At 42.9% G+C, this 23,218-nt stretch overlaps 1 protein-coding gene across 1 annotated transcript in view; it reads left to right on the top strand.

Annotated features, from left to right (window-relative positions):
• Positions 1 to 23,218, top strand: part of PRDM6 (PR/SET domain 6) — a 191,593-nt gene that overhangs the window by 13,668 nt on the left and 154,707 nt on the right. Inside the window, exon 3 of the mRNA XM_075577180.1 lies at positions 10,692 to 10,999. Coding sequence (XP_075433295.1) covers positions 10,692 to 10,999 — 308 coding nt within the window. The remainder of the gene's footprint in view (positions 1 to 10,691; positions 11,000 to 23,218) is intronic.

Here is a 23,218-nt window from a genome sequence, read left to right as displayed (position 1 = left end):
ATTATAGTTGAATATCATGAGTGCGTCCAACACAAGAAACGGTATTAGTGATAATCAGCAGGTAGCTTTCGGTGTTTGATGCTCAATACAGCGGCTACAATAAGGACACAGAGGGAACCCCCTTTGCTTTTTCTTTTATGTGCCATTAACCCCTTTAGTGCTGAAGGGGCCGACAGAGCATTGATGTATTTATCTTTAATAAGGATATATATCTTTTTACCATGGCAAATGATCTTAACTGTAAGAAGTTGTGGTTTGATATTAATCCCATTAAAAAGATGAATAGAGGCGGAAACGCAGTAACATAGTAAGTAGCCTTTAGGAGCAAAAGATGATGTCAGAGCGTATAGCTCCTCCAGCCCTGATGGGGATTATAGCAGGGTGCAGAATCTCAATGGGTTAAATGGTTTTTGCTTTCAAGCCAGGACAATGTGCCTTTGGGCTTCAGACTGGGTGCACCCGCAAGTGGATTTTGTCTGGCCCCTGACACTGCTGGTGTGTTCTAGGAGACAGGAGACTTAAACCTGTATGGGAATGCTCTACCATAATGAAATACTAGGACTGGAAACAAAATCGCAAAAGAACAAGGAAGGGCATGAACAGTACTATTGCTATTCACTTCCTTTATGTGCCCACGCATGCTCCTCAAGGGCCACCACTAGCAAAAAGATTTACCTTCCCTCTCATTTTAAGGGCACAGTCACACACACAGGGGGGCCAGGTTAAAATAGGTGAGTGATGTCTTCAAATGCATGAAATGTGTCATTGTTCTCACTTACATCAGAGGACCTTGAGGTCTACTTCGTTAATCTTGTTCACTCCACTTCAAATATAAAGTAGATTATTCACCTCCCTGAATGACCAATAACTATATTCAATTTGTTTTTCTATTAAATGTAAAACGTTGTTTCTATACTCCCTATTCTTTTACATTTTCTTTGATAAGGACCATGCTAATAAAGAAGGGGCCTGGTTTGTCCTAGAGGTTTGACGGTTTGCCCAGTTAGAGAAAGGGGACGTCGTCTTTTTTTTGCAGCGTGGTATAGGAGTCAATATGAAGGGCTTAAGCACAGTGACTACAGTGCCGCCTTCCCAGAGAATAGAAGCAATATACTGATTCCCGGTGTGTGAAGCTTGCACTGTAACAATGCAAACGTCCCCTTATTGCTCTGACAAAGATACTCAACCCTATCACTTCCACACATAAGAAAAATTAATCGGTTTCAGTGCTCGCCTCTCTCCATTCTTGGCCTTTATCACAGGCTGCCAACTAGTCCCCAATTATAACAGTTTTTTTATGTGGACACCTGTCACTAACAAGTACATTGAGAAGAGCAATGGATTTCACCAAGGCCTCTCAACTGGCCTCCAGGGAAGGACACTGTCATTTGATCACTATTGACCTGAGCTGGATTGAACAGAAGTGTTTTCATTTGGCATACATGTTGTCACTAAAAGCCATTATTTTAAGTCATTATAACAGCAGTTCTGCATATGGTGTTTTCACATCACTATAGCAACACACATATTCACTTTATATTACTATGACAATACAATTAACATCATTCTATCAACTTGAATTTTGCAGCTATATATATATATATACACACACACACACACACACATCACATACATATATATATATATGTATCTATTTATATATATATGTATGTGATGTGTGTGGGTCTGTGTGTGTGTGTACGTATACATATACATATAAATGCACACGCACACACACACACACACAAACACAATACAGGCATACCCCGCATTAACGTACGCAATGGGACCGGAGCATGTATGTAAAGCGAAAATGTGCTTAAAGTGAAGCACTCCCGTTTTCCCACTTATCGATGCATGTACAGTACTGCAATCGCCATGCACGTGCATAACTGATGTAAATAACACATGTGTAATAGGCTCTATAGGCTCCCTGCTTGCGCACAGCTTGGGTACAGGTAGGGAGCTGGTATTGCTGTTCAGGAAGTGCTGACAGGCGCATGCGTGAACTGCCGTTTGCTATTGAGCGAGATGTACTTACTCGCGAGTGTACTTAAAGTGAGTGTCCTTAAACCGGGGTATGCCTGTATATATTAAAAATGCAAAAGGATTTTATATATATATATATATATATATATATATATATATGTTTATATTTTGGGCTTGATATTGATCACATTAAATGACAATGCAGAAGCGTATAAAAAGTTACATATTAGTATTTAGGAGCATAAACCGAACTAGAGGAGTAAATCTGGATTGTGGAAATGTGATCCCCCAATTGAACTTCCGCAATCTGAACAAAATGTAGCCTGCGACTCAGATCTGCGTGCTAGGCCCAAACTGAAAACGAGGAGACACCCTGTTTTTGTTTTCTGCCTGATTCAGATTTTGCAGCATTTCTCAATTTTCCCCAATGCTATTTTGTGACCGCAGTAGTAGGAAAGGATTAAGTACTGTATGTGCAGAGACAGAAAGAGGGGCAGAGAGAGACACATAGAGGGGCAGAGAGAGAGAGAGAGACACAGAGGGGCAAAGAGAGAGACACACAGAGGGGCAAAGAGAGACACAGAGGGGCAGAGAGGTACACAAAGAGGGGTAGAGAGACACAGAGGGGCAGAGAGACACAGAGGGGCAGAGAGAGACACACAGAGGAGAAGAGAGAGAGAGAGAGACAGAGGGGCAAAGAGAGAGACACACAGATGGGCAGAGAGAGACACACAGAGGGGCAGAGAGAGAGACACACACAGAGGAGCAGAGAGAGAGACACACAGAGGGGAAGAGAGACATACACAGAGGGGAAGAGAGACATACACAGAGGGGCAAAGAGACATACACAGAGGGGCAGAGAGACATACACAGAGGGGCAGAGAGACAAACACAGAGGGGCAGAGAGACAGAGAGGAGCAGAGAGACACAGAGGGGCAGAGAGATAGACACACGAGGGGCAGAGAGATAGACACAGAGGGGCAGAGAGATAGACACAGAGGGGCAGAGAGACACACAGAGGGGCAGAGAGACACAGAGGGGCATTGAAAGATAGACACAGAGGGGCAGAGAGACACACAGAGGGGCAGAGAGATACAGAGGGTCAGAGAGAAGGAGAGGCACAGAGAGGCAGAGAGACACACAGAGGGGCAGAGAGCGACACAGAGGGGCAGAGAGACACACAGAGGGGCAGAGAGATACAGAGGGTCAGAGAGAGGGAGAGGCACAGAGAGGCAGAGAGACACACAGAGGGGCAGAGAGCGACACAGGGGCAGAGAGAGACACAGAGGAGCAGAGAGAGACACAGACGGGCAGAGAGAGACACAGAGGGGCAGAGAGAGACACAGAGGGGCAGAGCGAGACACAGAGGGGCAGAGAGAGACACAGAAGGGCAGAGAGAGACACAGAGGGGCAGAGAGACACACAGAGGGGCAGAGAGAGACACACAGAGGGGCAGAGAGACACACAGAGGGGCAGAAAGAGAGACAGAGGGGCAGAGAGAGACAGAGGGGCAGGGAGACACACAGAGGGGCAGAGAGATAGACACAGATGGGCAGAGAGACACACAGAGAGGCAGAGAGACACAGAGAGGCAGAGAGAGACACAGAGGTTCAGACAGAGACACACACAGGGGCAGAGAGACACACAGAAGGGCAGAGAGAGAGAGACATACACAGGGGCAAAAAGAGATACACAGAGGGGCAGAGAGAGACATGGGGGTAGAGAGACACACAGAGGGGCAGAGATACACAGAGGAGCAGAGATACACAGAGGGGCAGAGAGCCACACAGAGGGGCAGAGAGACACACAGAGGGGCAGATAGAGACACAGGGGCAGACAGAGACACACTGAGCGGTAGAGAGAGAGACATACACAGTGGCAAAAAGAAATACACAGAGGGGCAAAGAGACACACAGAGGGGCAAAGAGACACACAGAGGGGCAGAGAGAGAGACACACACACGGCCAGAGAGAGACACACACAGGGGCAGAGAGAAACATGTGCAATGGGGCAGAGAGAGACACACAGAAGGCAGAGAGAGGCACAGAGGGGCAGAGAGAGACACACACAGAGGGATAGAGAGAGTCACACAGAGGGATAGAGAGAGACACAAACAGGGATAGAGAGCGAGACACACACACACAAACACACACACACACAGAGGGGCAGAGAGAGACACACAGAGGGATAGAGAGAGACAGATAGAGAGCGAGAGAGACACACACGCACACGCGCACACACACACACACACACACACACACACACACACACACACACACACACACACACACACACACACACACACACACACACACACACACACGTAGAAAGAGACATACGCAAAGGGGCAGAGAGAGAGACACACACACAGAGGGGCAGGGAGGGACACACACACACAGAGGGGCAGGGAGAGACATAGGGGCAAAGAGACACACAGAGGGGCAGAGAGATACACACAGAGGGGCAGAGAAAGACACACAGAGGGGCAAAGAGAGACACATAGAGGGACAGAGAGAGACACACACAGGGGGGCAGAGAGAGACACACAGAGGGATAGAGAGAGACACATAGAGGGATAGAGAGAGACACACACACACACACACAGAGGGGCAGAGAGAGACATGTGCAAAGGGGCAGAGAGAGAGACACAGAGGGACAGAGAGAGAGAGACACACACACACAGAGGGGCAGAGAGAGACAGAGGGGCAGAGAGAGACACACAGAGGGATACAGAGAGAGAGACACACACACACACACACACACACACACACACACACACACACACACACACACACACACACACACACACACACACACACACACACACACACACACACACACACAGAGGGATAGAGAGAGACACACACACAGAGGGATAGAGAGATACACACATAGAGGGATGGAGAGAGAGACACACACACAGAGGGGCAGAGAGAGAGAGAGACACACACAGAGGGGCAGGGAGAGACATACACACACAGAGGGGCAGGGAGAGAGATTATATGTTCTCTACAAGCATAGCCAGTCAAACAATATTGGGAAATATTGTTTTCATATATCGATACACACATCTTGTCAAAAATCTTTATTCACTCTGGGAAATATTGTTTTCATATATCGATACGCACATCTTGTCAAAAATCTTTATTCACTCTGTTTATTTGTTCATTTGAGTCGTCATAAACCACGTTATTATCATCATCATTATATTTGCTAAATAATGTGCACATGACAAATACATGGAAAGTAAAAAACAGTTCCAGATTACAACATTGACTTTTTTACAACCAAATTGCCATTTTCCCCATCGTTCAAAAACCAATTCACCAGTTTTGGCAAAAACCAAAATATGAACACATTTTTAGAATTAAAACACGAGGTCAAGTGCAACTCCCCACTCGCAACATGTAACTAGAATTTGTGCAAAGAGGCAATGCCTTTTGACATTACTTGTGGCTGCAGAGGTATAAATACATATTGATTCCATAGCAGTTAGAAATAACTCCTGCGTTTAAATGTCTAACAATAAATAAAGGTAATGACATCAGAACCTACAGCACAAGTAGATAACTGGGTTGTCTGGCGTTCTGCATGTTCATCTATGAGAAACCAGAAGTTTAATTCTCCCTTCTCTGCTTTTAAGACCAACGTACTAACCACTGTAGAGATAACTGCATATAATAGGAAAATATTTTATAAGTACTAAAAATTGATTGTTGCCGTAAGAAAGAAAAAAAAAAAAGGGGGGTGAAGGAGGAATATTACTTGCTGCACATGAACCATTAAGGTAATGAGGACATATTAAAAAAAAACAAAGAAAAAAATAGTACTAAGTATTCTAAACAATGTACTTAATTGTGAAACCCTGAACGTAAAGGTAATAATTATAGTGAACACACTGCCGAATATAATAATGCACAGCGATCTTTGCATTGTACAAAGTTATATGCTGGAAAAAGGATTCAGTTACAGATTTCCATTCTCTGTCTCGTAGTATTTAAAGGTATTGGGAGTAACACGAATCTTACATGTGGTAGAGCCTAAAGTAGAAGCAGAAAATGACATGCATCCATGCACACTTTGCTTTGATGCATAGACACATGCCCTGGAGAGCTTATAATAAAATATTTGTGGGCACATGGAAATTGAGTTGTCAAAAATCTCATGGACCTGGCATTAGATCTTATCAATGCAGAGTAAATGAAAATATCACTTGTGAGCACATTCACATGGCTGACAGGTCTGCAACCCTGCTTTTCCCCATCATCTCTTAGTATACAATACTTCCAACACAGCCAGGGATTCTGGGTAATGACATGCAAATGAGCACTCACAGTGTCCCCTTGTGCTTCTTAGACTTTTTAACATGGATAACCCCTATAAGCATATCCCTGAACTATTACACAGCTTTTCAGCACAGCATAGGTTAAAGAAATGCATGTCTAATGTACCTACTCACAGACAGCTGTTTCTGATAATGGATAAGAAGCAAAAGGTGACACTGTGTGCTCATTTGCATGTCATTTCCCAGAATCCCTGGCTGCAGTGAGGGTTGCAAACATATCTGAGATGTGGAAGGTTTTTGTCGTTTTTTTTTTACCCACCATAACTTATTTAATGTCTGGGTGGATCTTATCAATCAGAGCTAAAAAAAAGTTATGGTGGGTAAAAAAAAGTGTCAAATACTCTCCACTTGTAGGTGCATTTGTATGTCTCAGGCAGGTCTGCAACCCTTTCTTTCCCCATTAATGCAGTGAGTGCTCATTTGCATGCCATTACCCAGAATCCCTGGCTGCAGTGGAAGCACCGGTTGCTAAGCAATATTGGGGAGAGACAGGGTTGCAGACCTGACTGAGACATGCAAATGCACCACAAGTGGTATTTTTATGTGCTGATCTTATCAATGTGTTCTTTAATGCACAACCTCCACGTTCCACAATAAATGTATACGTACTCTCAATGTAAAATTCATATACATGACGAAAATATTATTATAATGTGATTTATTGGATGGGATCCATATGGATTGAGTTAGCATGCCATTCTGAAAATGGAAAAAATTATCCTCTATAAACCAATTAGCAATGCAAAATCCTAGGACACCATGTTTGTATAATCTAACATGTGATAACGTGGAATTGACTTGCGTGTCTCAGTAGATCTGTTGAGGCTTTTAAAGTTATTATTTTCTTGTTATCCTACAAACCAGAAGATGACATATGAAAAGTCATATATGACATCGGTTATTTGATTTTACATTGAATAATCTCACTTTTTCACTGATTTAAAATTTGATGTTCATCGCTTGTCCTTCTAGGAGTGAAGCGATTGAGCAGAGGCACATAAATAAGAACACACTCTTATTAAGAAGCAGTTGCCATAAAAACAATTAAGCAGACAGTCTCCCAAAACACGTGTGTTGCCAACCACATACTGTACATACACATGTATGCAACGTGAGCTGTATTTGCACGACAGTGGAATACAAGTATAAATATATTTCCATTTACAGGACAACAGATTTTATTAATATTGACACCATGTCCTCTTTGCTTTTGGGAATATTTGAAGGCAAACGCTAAAATGCACGGCTAATAAGTAACAAATTAGTACTTTAAATTCATTTTTCTCTCAGGGGTTAAATTATGCACATGAGCAAAGGCAGATAGTTGCTGTATAAACAGTATACATAATATGAATAATATAAACCATGTACGTACATTTGAATAATATTTTTTGTTTACACTGGGTACCAAGTTAAAATAAATTGCCACTACGTACAAAATGAGACCGCAATTTTGTATCGCTTCTCTGCCACTGTATGCAAACAGGCCCTATTGTATGCAGGAGATTTTACCATGTAAATGGCATTGATTTCAGTCAGTATGTCTGTGTTACACAAGAGGTTATGCTACGATAGTTTACTAGTCAATATCAACCCTGTTTGTTCTTGTATCCATCACTATATTAACCTTCTACTTCGTACATCAACAAAGTGCTTGTGAGAGCAGAGGGGCCCAAAGTGACAACAGGGAAACTTCTGAAACGCAAAGTCGGTCACTGGAAAGGTTTGTGGGATGGATGACTTTAATATTATATCTGTAGACAACGTGTCTCCAGGAAAGCCATCAATAACCAGGAATATATACAGTAGGAACCTAATTAAATTCAGTTGGACCTCATTCTTTATAAGAAATTCACTCATTCTCTGCCTAGGTCAAATAAAATGCAGTTTAAACATTGAACAATGCTGCTCAGCATTTTGTTAGCTACTATCCTGGGACAATGTTATGTGCTTTCCCTTTTCTTGAATTTATTGAACAGAGAATCTCAAAGATTTATTCAGGGGCCACTGCCCACAAGTCACAAAAGATTCATGCTATGGGTTAATGATGCTAGATGTGACTTAAATAACTTTTGGTGCTTTAAAGCAACATATCGTAGAAACTGATGTCAATGCCAAGTTGATCTACTACTTCACTGTTTAAAGCCAGTTTCATTTGATTTAACGAGTTAAGCCTTTATCCTTAGCATGCTACTAGATCAGTTCTCAAGTGTAAATGAAGCCCTTTGCTGCCGGAAAGGTATACTGTACAATGCATTGCAGAGGCTTTAAGGTAGAGTGTCACAATGTAGAAACTATGCAATTGCTCAATAAATATGTTCTGCATAGAATGAATACACTTGGCTTTTGAGGCTCCCATTTCTTCCCAAATCTATTCCTGTAGGAGAAGATCACCGCATTTTTTCACAGGACAGAGAATTTGGACTGTTAACAGTGCCATCCTGTAAATGAGACTGGTACCAAGCTCAAACTATACATTAGCTAAACAAAAGCATGTGTTGGAATCTCTGTAAATCAGTACTGCTGACCTGAGCAAGAGAGAAAGCTTGTCTTATAATATCAATCGTTAGTCCAAATAAACAAGGTATCATCTTATACTGAAGTACTCATTTACTTTGTTCCTAAAGACAAATGAAAGTATATGCTATTTGATTATGATGTCTGATATCTTTATAAATGTAGAAACTGCATTTCAATTTTTAATTTTTTTTTTAGAAATCAATACAATATTTTCTCATACAATTATTTCTCGTAGCTGGAGAGTGCGGAAATGAGTTGCCCGCCATGTCACAATACCGGGGGGCCTATGTATTAAGATTTTATTTAACAAAGTGTTGAGTTTCACGTGTGACAATTAGCACATAGGACCTTCACTCCCTTTCTTCCACATGGTGTATTCATGTATGACAAATCTTTTCTTGAAGATTACTTTACATGCAATGCAGTGCAGGTCTCTGGGGCAATACAGGGGTTTAATATCTGACATAAACAGCCAAAGACCTGACTCTACGTGTTACGTCTTTCTATGTAACTTTGTCAATTATTCCTACTCATCTAACCCCTTGGAAAAAAAAAATACTTACTTAAGCCGTTTGAAAAATAAATTCAATAATTTTGGGCTGAAAACCTATGAAACAGAATTTCACCAAGTTTGAGAAAAAGGTCATAATGCAACAGTTTCATGCAGATAAAATATTATGGGGGAAAATAGACTTGAACAGATTATTTTACAGCATCGAGTAGTTACTGTTCATTTTGCTGGTGGTAAATCAGAGTAGAAGAAAACGTAACACTTAAGTATTGTATTCTTAAAGGTGCGGATGAATCTGATCTTTTTTTGTTTATGGTCGTTCTGAAGCTTCCATAGTACGGTACTTTCCGTATGTTGGATGCCAAAACGATTGCCTAAAAGAAAAATCGGTATACGTTGTGTGTGACATTTGTCATTATGGCATAAATTTGCAAAACTTTCAGACGCATCTTAAGTTAAGAAAAAACGGTCAAAATGGCAAGGAAGGGGTTACAAAACTTAGCGCGCCCATGTAGTTGCAGCTCTAATAGATGTTTCCTGAAGGGGCTGCACCTCTAAACTAAGGAGTGGAACGATGGAAGGGTTTGCCATTGTTTTGTCTGCTACAGCATGGAGTAAACTTCTGCATTTTTTGCAATTACAATCTGTGTGCCTCCATCGTTTGGATAATGTACTATTTATATGCCACCTTTTGAAATATAGGAGCACTGATGAGCTAGTTTGCACCAGAACCCAAACTTTTCTTAAGCAACCTATAGGCATTAGGAGTGCCTTGGTGTATCTATATATTGCTGGTATCATCAAAATGATCTTATGATCATTAAAAAATGTTAAGAAAAAAAATAATGCTGTGCATTATGTTAATTTGGTGTATATAAGATCACCAGGGTCTATGCACTAAGGCAATTTTGGAGGAAAATAAACTGAAAGAGTATAATCTTTATGTTGTGTCAATATATCGAGGTCTTTGCTCCTATTTTGGCCCTACTGTATGTGCAACAGCTTCTGATTTGAGTGGTGTTAAAACGATGAGTTATGGAGGAGTCCCACAATGCGCAGATTGTAAAATGATGCATCAATTACGGGGGCCCAATGCATCACTTTCTTCCTTCAATCTGTCGTACAAAATGTGCCAAGTTTAAGGCAACATAACTCATGAACTTTCTAAAAATCTGCACCAGAAAAGTGTTAGTTACATTTGACGCAGCTTTGCACTAAAAGTGGGCATGATGTTTTGAACCTTATAATAGTGCCCATGATGGCATTGCTATTGTATGTACCGTAATGTCTGTGTATTTATGTGTGTTCTTTATCTCTGGGATGCAGGATGTGACATGTGTGCAGATAATCGGAATGGAGAATGTCCCATGCATGGGCCCCTGCACTCGCTGCGCCGTCTGGTGGGCACTAGCAGCACTGCATCAGCAGCCCCTCCGCCTGAGATACCTGAGTGGTTACGTGACCTGCCCCGGGAGATGTGTCTGTGTACCAGTACCGTGCCGGGCTTGGCATATGGCATCTGTGCATCTCAGAGGATCCAACAGGGTACCTGGATCGGGCCCTTCCAGGGAGTTCATGTGTCTCCAGACAAAGTGCAGACGGGAGCTGTGCGAAACACGCAGCACCTCTGGGAAGTAAGTCACTGCTTATATTGCTCTTCAGTGCATGAGGTGTTGGGAGTCATTTATTAAGGACCAGTAAGGATTGCAGACACTAAATGGTGACTGAAGCCATTTTGTAGCACCTTTGATCACAGTTGTCTTTATAAATATGTTGCATTATGTTATTCAATAGCAGGAAGGCAGCGGGTACTCGTAGCGTTTGAAGAAAACGTTTCTTTATTGGGTTTACATATTCCTCCTATGCGTTTCAGTCCCAGCAGGCACCAAAACGCATAGGGGAAACCCAATAAAGAATCTTTTTCTTCAAGCTCTAAGAGTGCCCGCTGCCTTCCTACTATTAAATCTATTCACACAACGGGATCTATCACAGGATCAGACCCCTGACAGCACATGGTGCACCAACACTTATTTGGTCTGCTACAGTGAGTAATAAAGGAGCCCAAGCTCTAAAATGCCTTTTTTCAAAGTATTATAGGGGATAGCAGTTGAGGCTTTGAATCAGCCTCTGGGTTGCAATATTATATATACAATACTTGTGCGAAACATATTGGGGTCTATATATGAAGCACTGGATCTGCGTTGGAATATTTGCATCATAATTCCTAGCATTTTGTGTCTGAATCGTACTTCCTCTGTGGTCAAATTTGGTACATACATACAGCGCCTAAATGGTTCACCAAAATGACTGCTTACGCCACATTAAAGGTGATGGAGAAAACCAACGCCTAATACCTTATAAAAAAGTAGCGTACGCGACACAATTCTTAATACTTAGACCTGCGCCAAGATGCAAATGTTAATCTACCCTACGCTCCACCTGTTTACTCCACAAATCGCTCATCTCATCACAGATCAATGCATACATACAGAAAACGGACACAAAGAAGATTATTGCATAGATTACATGCTAGCTGCTGCAAGTATTTTTCAGAGCAACTTATGACAAATGGAAACCTTTGGGATACTTTATAGAGCTAGATTCACAGACGCCAAGTGAATGGGCAGGTGCCTTATGGCTAAGTACCGTTTAGAAGATATAGCTCCATATTTCTAGCCTTAAAACACTGATAAATAGGACAATAAATTCCTGTTCCAAGCAGTTTACCAATCTTACATTTAATGTCCAAAGTACAAGCACGACAAGGTACATGCCCAAGGTGACGAGAGGCTGGGAGTCACACAGTGTTTTTCTGCTTGGATGTCTGTGCCATTACCAGTAATCCAGCTCTTCTCTATCTAGTAATGTCAGGGACATGAGTTCCATCAAACTGGTTATTTTTAAATAAAAACTTTGAGTTAGCCATTCATGCAGACAGATTTATATCATGAAATCCTCTAATCGCATGCTTTAAGCCGACTATTTTGTTTTATCCTGTACATTATAAAATCTAGAAGACTAGCTGATAGACCTGGCACTGCCCGGGATGTAAATGGATAAAAGAAATGTATGTTGTTTAAAATAAAATGTACAATAAGCCAATATGATTGAAGTGTATGTTTATTGTAATGCTTGTTTATAAACAACATTTTTAGTTGATCCAATTGGAGAAAAGATATATAAGTCATGTGGTGCGTATCGGTCGGGAAGGCGGCCATTTTGCCACAGTAGCGGTGCCGCCGATGATGGGGCCACATGTCCAGTGCAAGCGCGGCCTGGGTTGTCGGACGGGTAAAGGAGGGAAGAGCGTGTATAGTAGGGTAGATGGTAAGAGAGGGGTGTGGGCAGATAAAGGCATAATAATCATAAGTTCATTGAAGGATGTGTGGGTGGAAAGGAGGGGGGTGCAGGGGCAGAGAAAGGAATCATAATCAGACGTGCATTGAAGGAGGTGTGGGGGGAAGGGAGGGGGTGCATAGCGGAGCGTGGTGAAGGTGGCCATTTTGGAAGGGTAAGTGTGGAGGTGTGCATAGTGGTGTGGAGGATATTGGTGTTTTGTGTGTAGAGCGGAGACGGTCATCTAAATTGTTTGCATGAAGGGTGGTAAGGAAGGGGGACAATGGAGGTGGATGAATAGCGTATCGGGCAGGAAGGCAGCCATTTTGGCACAGTAGCGGTGCTACCGATGATGGGGCCAGATGTCCAGTGCAAGCGCGGGCTTGGTTGTCGGACGGGTAAGAGTAGTAGGGGAGGGAAGAGCAGGTATAGTGAAGCGGTGTGAAGCCACCATGAGGTAGTGATTTGTGAGGAGCGGTGGCGTGGACGGGTAAGAGGGGAGGTTGACATCAGAGAGGTGGAGCGCCATTTTGTCACAGTAGTGGTGCCGGCGATGATGGGACCAGATGTCCAGTGCAAGTGCGGGCTGGGTTGTCGGATGGGTAAGAGGAGTAGGGGAGGGAAGAGCGTGTGGTGCAAAGCGTAGATGGTGAGCATGATAGCGGAGCGGCCGTGAAGGTGACCATTTTCAGACAGTAAGCGGCCTGCTGAGCGCGGAGCGGGCGGCAAGGCGGACATTTTGATAGAGTAAGTGGGGAGCGGGCGAGAGGGTGATGATGTTGTGGGTCATATTTTGTAGGAGTAAGTGGGGACATAGATGAGCGTGCGGGAAGGTGTGGTGCAAAACGGATATGTTGAGTGTGATAGCGTAGAGACATTAAGCAGACTGCTGAGCGCGGAGCGGGCGGGAAGGCGGACGGAGGTCGTGATTTGTGAGGGGTGTACAGCGGTAGCGTGGACGGGTAAGAGTGGGGGTGTACAGCAGAGGAGGTTATATTGATGGTGTGTGATGTTGAAGGAGGTAGAGAGGTGGAGAGAGGGTTTGAAAGTGAGGTGTGTGATGATTGAGGAGGTGGAGAGGATAGTAAAGGGCGCAGGGAGAGACAGGATTGGAAAGTGGGTTAGACTTACCAAGGTCGGTGGGTGGCTCCACAGTGATGATCACAGGGGGGTAGGGTGAGTCCACAGGGAGAGAGTCTCCGAGGCTATGCTGAGGGCTCAGTTTAGGCTTCAGAGTCTCGGATGACAGTTTCAGGGGGTATGTTGAGTCTGCAGGGGTGAGACTCTGTGGCAGTATGTGTGTCTGTGTGTGTCACAGTGGAGTAGGTGTGTCCGTGTTGTCAGCGTACCTGTTGGCCAATGAAAGTCGTGGAGGAGGCGGGGCATGGGCAGGCGGACCGACGGACCAATGAGAATCCCCACATCTACTAACAATCAAACACTTTTCATATTTATATATATATAGATGGATATTTAGTTAAGAGAAACAGTGATATATTGTGATATTATTTATTTCATTTTGGATTGTATTTTGCTAGAATACGCAGCAAGATGTGATGTGAACACAGGATGTATCTCCATGTACGAACGGGCAAGTTATTGAAGTTAGCCATATACATTAACAACCAAAAACAAAAGATTTAAATGGAGTTCAATCAGCACACTTAATACCTCCCACAATAGCGAAAACATGAAAAAGCAATCCTTTATTTCATCTTTAAATATCAATAAACTAAAAAAGAAACCACCATGACACTGGTATCACAAATCTATAATAATCCCTCAAACAGTTATTTAAACATTGCACATAATATACAAAATATTTAACATCCTATATAAGGGTCTCACAGAAATATCTAAATACTATTTTGTCCATCAGCAGAGGCTTCTTCTGAGTCAAATCTAGCATGTGGGCAGTCAATCCTCCTCCCCAAGAAAGAGAATGTACACATGTACTGTAAAAACAGGCAGCTGAAATTTGGCCACTTAATTCTAGGAAATCTTCACATGTCACTTTTAGGCACATAACCTGCTGATGTAGCTATGAATGTTTGTTATCACAACTATGGCCATGGAAATCCAACCAGAATCGACTAGGCCTCAGATCTTCTGATATCCACAATGCTAAAGGGACAGTTTTCTCTGTTATTGAATCAATTGTGGTGTGCGGTTTTGTGCATTGAACAGCAGTGACACCCGTGCTGTGTTCAAATCCCAGAACGTGAAATCGAGCTTGTTTGCAGAGTTCAAGAGACAGCTTTCTTTTTTTAGTTCCCCGGAGCCAGGAATTGAACTCTGAGGCCAATCACTGGAAATCTATCTGCTTATCAGAGATGCTAACATACTGTTTATTGCTTTCTGCTTCTATTTTCAATATCTGGATGCAGTGTCTATTTCCTAGGTTCTGATTTTGATCAAATGTGCTGTGTACATGTATACGATGTGTGGATTTTAAAGGACAATTAATATACTCAAAATCTTTGATGCTCTTCATAATAAAATAACTGCTTAGGTTAGAGGATTTAAGGATCCTTGCTGCTTTTGTGGGCCAGAGGAATGAACATTTATTTACTGTATATCTGACATCGGTACGCATTTCATTTTAGTATTAATATTATTTATTATATAGCCCTGACAATGTACACAGGGGTGTACATAGAACTTTGCATTCACAGAGAGTTGCTGCCCTGCTCATAAGAGCTTACCATCTAATTCTGGTGTCTAAGTCACAGAGTGACAGTGGGATTTGGGTCAGGTTTCTCTGAATTAAAGGCAGTGTCATTGCCACTGAGCTGCTCCATCAGCCCAATAAAACCATTCAATGTACAGTATTTCATTATTTTCTACGAATGGGCGACATGCAGTGTGTTGCAGGCCCGTACAGGAGCAAGGATATTGCTCTTGTACATGTAGCCATATATCCTCTTGGCTACTAATCTACCCTGCCTAACACATACACCCTTGAACCAGTGCGGGCAATGTTAGGGTTAATCTGGGGTTTCCCCTGCAATAAGCAGCTCCCTTGAGTGATGGGGGGAGGGGTCTAGGCCTGTGTGCTGCCCTATCAGGGGCTCAGACCTAAGACCTTCCCTCTGGTACAAAAGGGGCTGCAGAGCCTACATTTAGTGGGCCTGGTAGTGTTTCTAAAGAGTTCTGAGTGTTGGAGAGACCCTCTGCCACAAGGGAGGCCCTTTGGGGCCTCAAGCTCCCTGGGTTGATTCCAGGGACCATAGAAGAAGTGTACCTGTTGTATGCTGATGAACAATAAAGACCTGTTCCTGTTTTATACTTCTGCCTGAGAGTGCAGTTCATCAGGGGGAGTACCGGAGGATTTTCCTGCAGGGACTGCACCCAGTTCTGCTGGGGCCTGCAGGGAATGGAGGCGCTGCACCAAAAAAAGAACTGAGAAGAACTCTAAAGCCTGTCCTGTTTGTCCTCACTACCACCGGCGGACACTCAGTATCCTGTAAGCCTAGCAGGTGAGCAGCACAACAACACCAGGTAACAGTGAAATCTCCCAGAGGGTGGCGCTGCTGAAATCTCCTATCAGGACATGCTTTTACAGTAACAGAAAGGAGGTACGCTCCTGTTATATACGAGAAGGAGGGGGGAGTGCAGGTGTCCAGGGCACTCTTGCCAGCAAGGGACCAACTTCCCCACCAGTGGAACTGCAGCCTGTGCTGCTCCCAATGTGTGCTAGTTTATGTGCTAGTTCCTGCCATCCTAAGGACTGATATATCGGGTGCCTGGAGGGGGTGTTTTTGAATCCGATGGACTCAGAAGCCTCAGGAAGGGGACTAGTATCATGGTCCAAACGAATGGTGTTCACAGTCTGTGTGGGTAGTGTGCGAGGGAGGGCTCTTGAAAGTCAGGAGGCTAGAACCTCCATTTGAGGAGCTACAACAATACTAATAGCGGTCCCCAGAACAGGGAGCCGTAGTGTGGCATATTTGAACTGTACACGTATGTGTAGCGTCACAGGGGGGCTCTCGAAGATTGTAAGGCCAGAACCTCCGTTTATAAGGAGCTACAGCATACAACACGTAAAAGAGTGGTTCCTGCCAAAATCGGGAGAACCGCCTGTGGAGGAGTTTGCAAGAAGCAAGCTTTCCCTTTTGCAAAATTGTGCAGGGCTTGGCGCAAATCAAAGCCACCCCTCTCCCTGAAACGTGTTAGTTCGGCGCGAAAAATAAGCTGTGCCCATCTACTGTGAGTGGTTCGGCGCGAAAGCCGAAGCCACGCCCATCTGCATTGTGGCTGTACTCCTGAATCCACCCCGGTAAGGAGGCACTGTGCTACCGAAGTGAGTGTCACCACTAGGGGTGAGACGTGGCTACCACACCCTCAGTTGCACGTGGTGAATCAGCAGAGCAGGAGCTAATCACCACTGTTTAGTACAATACCTACTATGGCCGACTGTATTGCGTCCCACTACCGACAACTTGGTAGTGCAAGTGAAAGGGGAGATTTTCTACACTGCATCTGCCTCTGCTATGATTTCCCGGGTGGAGAGGTGAGCCTTACATCCAAGTGCCAGCAGTGTGGTACCCCCCACCTAAAGCCGAAGATGTTGCCGCCACCCCTGCCGGCCCAGAGGGAAGACATGGCGTATCAAAAGAGTTGAGCGAACTGGATCGCGGCTTCGGGAGCGGATGCTCCAAGGGACCTGTACGTCCCTGTTCTAGCATCTAAAAAGAACTTACCCGGTAAGGTCACCGCAATGGGAGGAGGCTGAGGCACTTCCGCTGGTGGCGCAGGAGCGGGACCACTGCCTGCAAGCCGCTGCCAGCAACAGTGAGGTGTCCTGGTCCTCTTCCCCTGGGGGCCGAGTCCCAAGAATCGTCGGACGACAGTGAAAGGAGGCACTCCATTGTGATGCTCCAGCCTGAGTGTCACTCAAGTGCGGTTGCCCTGGAGATGCTAACCCTCAAGAGCGAACGGGAGCGGAGTCCCGTAATGAGTCATCGAAGGCAAAAGTGTATCCCGAACGGAAGAGCGCCAAGGCCTTTACGGTTCCTCGAGAGGTGGCGTCGGACGTGCCTGCTCCCGGCTGGGAGAACCGTATATATATATATATATACAGTTGCGTGAAAAAGAAAGTACACCCTCTTTGAATTCTATGGTTTTACATATCAGGACATAATAACAATCATCTTTCCTTAATAGGTCTTAAAATTAAAATTAGGTAAAAACAACAACACGACATATTACACCGTGTCATGATTTATTTAACAAAAATAAAGCCAACATGGAGAAGCCATGTGGGAAAAAGTAAGATCCACAATGTCCCCGCTAAACAGCAAGAACTATGTCTGGTTTATATGATGGACATACTGCTGCGGCCGAGTTTATTAGAGCATTTGCCCGTTCTCGGCCGCAGCAGTAACCTGGCGCGTGCCGGAGGGTGCCGGGCGCGCGTCAAAGCAGTGGAAGAGCGCCCTCCGATCGGGGCGCTCTCCCTACCGCTGCCGGGTCCGCCGGGTCCCCCGGAACCCCCTGCCGCCGTCCCGCGATCGCGGGACACCAGGGCTCCCTCGGGGAGCCCTGGACGTGCGTGCAGGGGGCGCTGACACCCGATGACGCGTGACCGCGCATCGGTGACGCGCGGCACGCCGAGGGAGTGGGGCTAGCAAGCCGGGGCATCCCCCGGCTTGCGGAACTAGCCCTGCTAGGATAAAGTGTGTCGGTAGTGTACCCTTTAAACATGGGGTCCCACCACGACAATACCACATTTGCGTTATATATATACACATCAGATTCAGAGGATGCTCTAGAACGTTTCCCTGACCTGTCCAACCTTTCTGACCCTTCTTTGCAGATATAATATATATATTATATGTACACAGGAGGGGCTATCACATCCTAAAAGTACAGCAAGTCCCTTATATCTAATGAAAATGTGCTACTGTACTTATGGATCTGATATCTGTACAACAGAAGAAAACATAAGTCACATTCTTTTTCCATGAAAAAGGAAACAATGTTTTACTTTTGATTGAAGAAAAAAAATAGTTTTGTTAGACACTATTTTGTTAGACACTATTTAGTAATAATAATGTAATGATGACATCGTAAATTAAATAAACACTAACTAATTTACTAATTGTAAACTATATAAATCACTCAATAACCCATAAACCAACATCTTAAAACATTAATGTGAGCTGCATTCAGACCTGGGAATAATACGCGATCCGGCAGAAAATCACTGGGGCATATGGTACATATATGTGTAGTTTAATATCATGATTGACTTTGTTTCAAACATATTTCAAACATATTTCAATAAAAATACATTGCGCATGTAAAGGAATCAGAAATGAGATGCCTGCCGAAATATGCAGTCTAATCTGTATAGTTGTTATACTTTCCGATAAAGGAAATCAGTCTTACTTTTTGTGTGGAAATCCACTGGATATGTTTATCTATATGACACTATAGAGATGAATAGACTCAGCAGCTGCACGTTGATCTGCAAATAAGTTATCCCAAGATCATAAGCATATGATTTAATTTTATTATTAGCTGCATATACAGACATTATATATATATATATATATATATATATAAAATAAAAAATAAATAGATGATACCGTTCTGTGGCTAACGAAATGCTTTTATTTGTGCGAGCTTTCGAGATACACTGATCTCTTCTTCCGGCGATGTTACAATGAATAAAGAACGAAAGGGTAAACAGTGCATCCTGGAATGTGATCATATTTCGTTAGCCACAGAACGGTATCGTCTATTCATTTTTTATTTTATATATATATATATATATATATATATATATATATACGTAATATCTATCTATCTATCTATCTATCTATCTATCTATCTATCTATCTATCTATCTATCTAATCTCATGGAATATATATATATATATATATATATATATATATATATATATATATATATATATACGTAATATCTATCTATCTATCTATCTATCTATCTATCTATCTATCTATCTATCTATCTATCTATCTATCTATCTATCTATCTATCTATCTAATCTCATGGAATATATATATATATATATATATATATATATACGTAATATCTATCTATCTATCTATCTATCTATCTATCTATCTATCTATCTATCTATCTATCTATCTATCTATCTATCTATCTATCTATCTATCTATCTATCTATCTATCTATCTATCTAATCTCATGGAATATATATATATATATATATATTTACACTGTGTATAGCTGATGTGAGGTGAGAATTCTGTGTTACTTATTGGTTTAAGGGTATATTTTTCCTCTGTTATGATGATTATATGCGTGATTTATTGGCTTTAGTGGGTGTTCCTAGGGGTCTTATATTCCAGTGAACCATGTTGCACTTTTTTTTAATGAGCAATCACCCTCATACACATGGTCTCCGAGCTAGATGGTTAAATTATCTATTGCTGACGTATAATATTAATGCTTCATAATAATGGGGTGATCCTGCAGGATCATTTTTTACATTTTAATAATAATGTGCCAGCAAACTTTAGTATGGCATCTCAAATGTGCTTTTCTAAGGTTCTTTTTCCCTTGTTCCTTTTAGGGTTAATGTAATTACATGTTGTATTTGCTTTTACAGCATCACCTAGAAATGGAACATTTACCATTTGGAGCTGAATGTAATCTTTATATTTATTGTCACCTTCATTCATTTTGTGGAGATAGTCTTATTTCTTGGAAAAAAATTTGAGGCCCCGAATTGTCATTATTGGCATCACAAGGGTCTTCAGTAAAGTTTATTTATTTATTTATAAATGTTTTACCAGGAAGTAATACATTGGGAGTTACCCCTCGTTTTCAAGTATATCCTGGGCGGACATCTTTAAAACATGGTAACATGCAAAACACCAGAATTCAGACTTGAAAAAGCAATGAATAGCGGCTCTTTATAGATGTCAGTTTTAAATTATGGGGCCCTTTTTTTTTTCCATAAACTTGTATTCTAACATTTTGTTTGCCACTTAGCACATTTTCTGATATAATCTATTTGCCTTCAGTGCGCACATTTTATTTTTGATATGCCAAGCTTTTGCCCGAGTTTACAAACCATGCAATATTGACCCATTTTTTTTCTATGAAAAAAGTAGCAAATCAGTCAAAACGCAGTCACAGGATGGTCAAAATTTGACAAACATTTCACATAGCGATGCTAACATCCATCCCGATCCTGAAATATGGGTTTTGCTGGAGAGGAGAAAATCACTTGAGAATTGCGAGTGAGCTGCAACTCATTGGTGAATTAATGGAGGAAATGTGTGATTTAAAAGAAACTTTTAGCCTTTAAAGGTTCTGCAAACTGGTTTTATTTTGGTAAAAAAAAACAGATGTAGCCGAGTCCCTTGCCCTGCATCCGGTGCGGGGGAGCTGTTTAATGGTTCCACGGAGCTCCACGTGATTGGCAGGAGGGGGCGGCCATTATGTGAGTCGCACATGCGCATAACAGCAATGGCGCATGCGCAGAGTAAGGACTGCGGTGCCCATCTTAGGTGAGCTCCGCACAGCCAACTGCGGGACTACATGTCCCAAATTCCTAGAGGGAGGGACTGCCCACGTGGAATGCCCCAGCCAATGGGATGCACACAGGAAGGAGAGACTGGATATCCTTTGCATGCAGGGAGCGCACGAGTCAGTTCTGACGGAGGCACCAAGGAGACAGATAGTGTCCAGGGAGCAGTAGCTTCCTGGGCTAGACCTAGACCTTGCCCCTAGGCAACAGTTGTGCCCTGAGCCAAGTCAGAGGAGTGTTACAGGGAAGGACCTTGATAGGGACTCTTCCCATTAGTGTGATTAGTACTGCGCTGGTGACCGGATGGCCACGAGGCGCACTGCGGCCTGGGACCAGACCACAGGACCCAGAGACATTGTGTAAGACACTCTGGCTGGAGCTCGCACTGAGAGGAGGATCTGGACCCTTAGGAGAGAGGGGATTTCTGTTGGAGGCCCTGCTACGTGGTACCCGCCCCAACCCATCGCGCCAAGCAGCACCTGGAGTACCCAGGCAGGTACCCAACGTGCACCTACATCCACAGGGGGTAGCGCTACCTCACATTTGGGTGGGACTTGCTGGGACAGGACACCGGGGGTATTTGTGCCACAGCAGCCTTAGTACTTTGGGGGAAGCACCAATTGTTGGATCACTGGGTTATACTTTGGGTACAATTGGTATATGTTATATGTGTTAGTATGTGTGTATAGTAAAGCTTAGTTATATAGTTTGTGTGGTGTATTATTCTTTACTGTGTATTGGTTCCTGTGAGGGGCTATCCCACCAACGCTGGGATCCCTCATAGGTGGAGGCGCTGCACGCAAGGAGATAGAGTTCACCCCAGGCTCCCAGAGACAGAGGCTTAGGCCTCCCATGAGCAACAGGTACAGCAGCACGTGTAGTCACCTGCGTAGTTCCCTTAGGCATAGGGAAAGGGGGCTACACAAACGAAAAAGATTTTCACACATCTCCAATGTATATGTTGTTCCAAAGGATGAATGTGTTACTTGCAGGTTTCAGAGTTTTTTTTCCCGTACGTGAACTGGCCTCCACTTAATAGCATTTTGTGACAACATATTTGGACACATAACATGTATGCGGGAGAAGGAACCATCAGAACTTACATGTTGTACTGACCGGTGGAGCCTTCAGTATATTAGAATTAAATGAGGTTCAGGCTTTTGTGGCAGTCAACGGGTTAAAAGCCAGGAAAGCAAAGTAGGTGATAAAACAAAGAAAAGGAGAAAATCGGTACAGTGAGAACAAGTGAAAGAAGGAGGGGGGGGAGCAAAAAAAATAAAAATAATTCAGTGAGAGGGGGAGTATGTGATATCAGTGGAACCGCAAGCCAAAAATATTAGTCACATTTGTTAATGTTCCATTCTAACAGATTTAACATTTCAAGTGTTATATAGAAGCACAATAGAACCTTGATTTGTTTCAAGGAAAAACAGTGTGGGACATATTAAGCAAACATTCACTTGGGACACATGACACGTATGCCAACAATACTTTTATGCCGTATGAAAATTCCTGGTCATTTTCATTTTGAAGTAATGGGAACAGCCCTCCTCTAATGTTTGTGCAAAGGAAAGCCGAAACTTTCTCAGCAATTAGGTATTATGGATGAGTGTGAGATAATTTTCCCCTCGTGTTTGCTAATAAAGAATTGAAAAGGCGCATTTGATTCCAACATGTAGGAAAACATTATCTCAGTTATTAATGTGTCTTTGGTCCCAAGAGATAAATTAATCTGGCTGCACATGGTTTCCCCCTTCTGCTTAACATCACGGTTTTATAGGGCCAGACTACAGGAATGCATAACACTGTAAGCTAACATTTCTATGGGGGGAAAAAATCCGGAAGTTTAAAAAGAAACTTAAACTACATTAATTGAACAGTTTTGTAAAAGGATTTTAAATCCGTAAAAAAAAAAAAAAAAATGATGAGTAGATTCATGAGTTTTAAACTCATATGATGACATACATTTAAAAAAAGAAGAATATA

Source organism: Ascaphus truei, chromosome 1 (genome assembly GCF_040206685.1).
Source record: "Ascaphus truei isolate aAscTru1 chromosome 1, aAscTru1.hap1, whole genome shotgun sequence".
NCBI lineage: Eukaryota > Metazoa > Chordata > Amphibia > Anura > Ascaphidae > Ascaphus > Ascaphus truei.
This window is presented reverse-complemented; position numbering and strand designations above follow the sequence as displayed.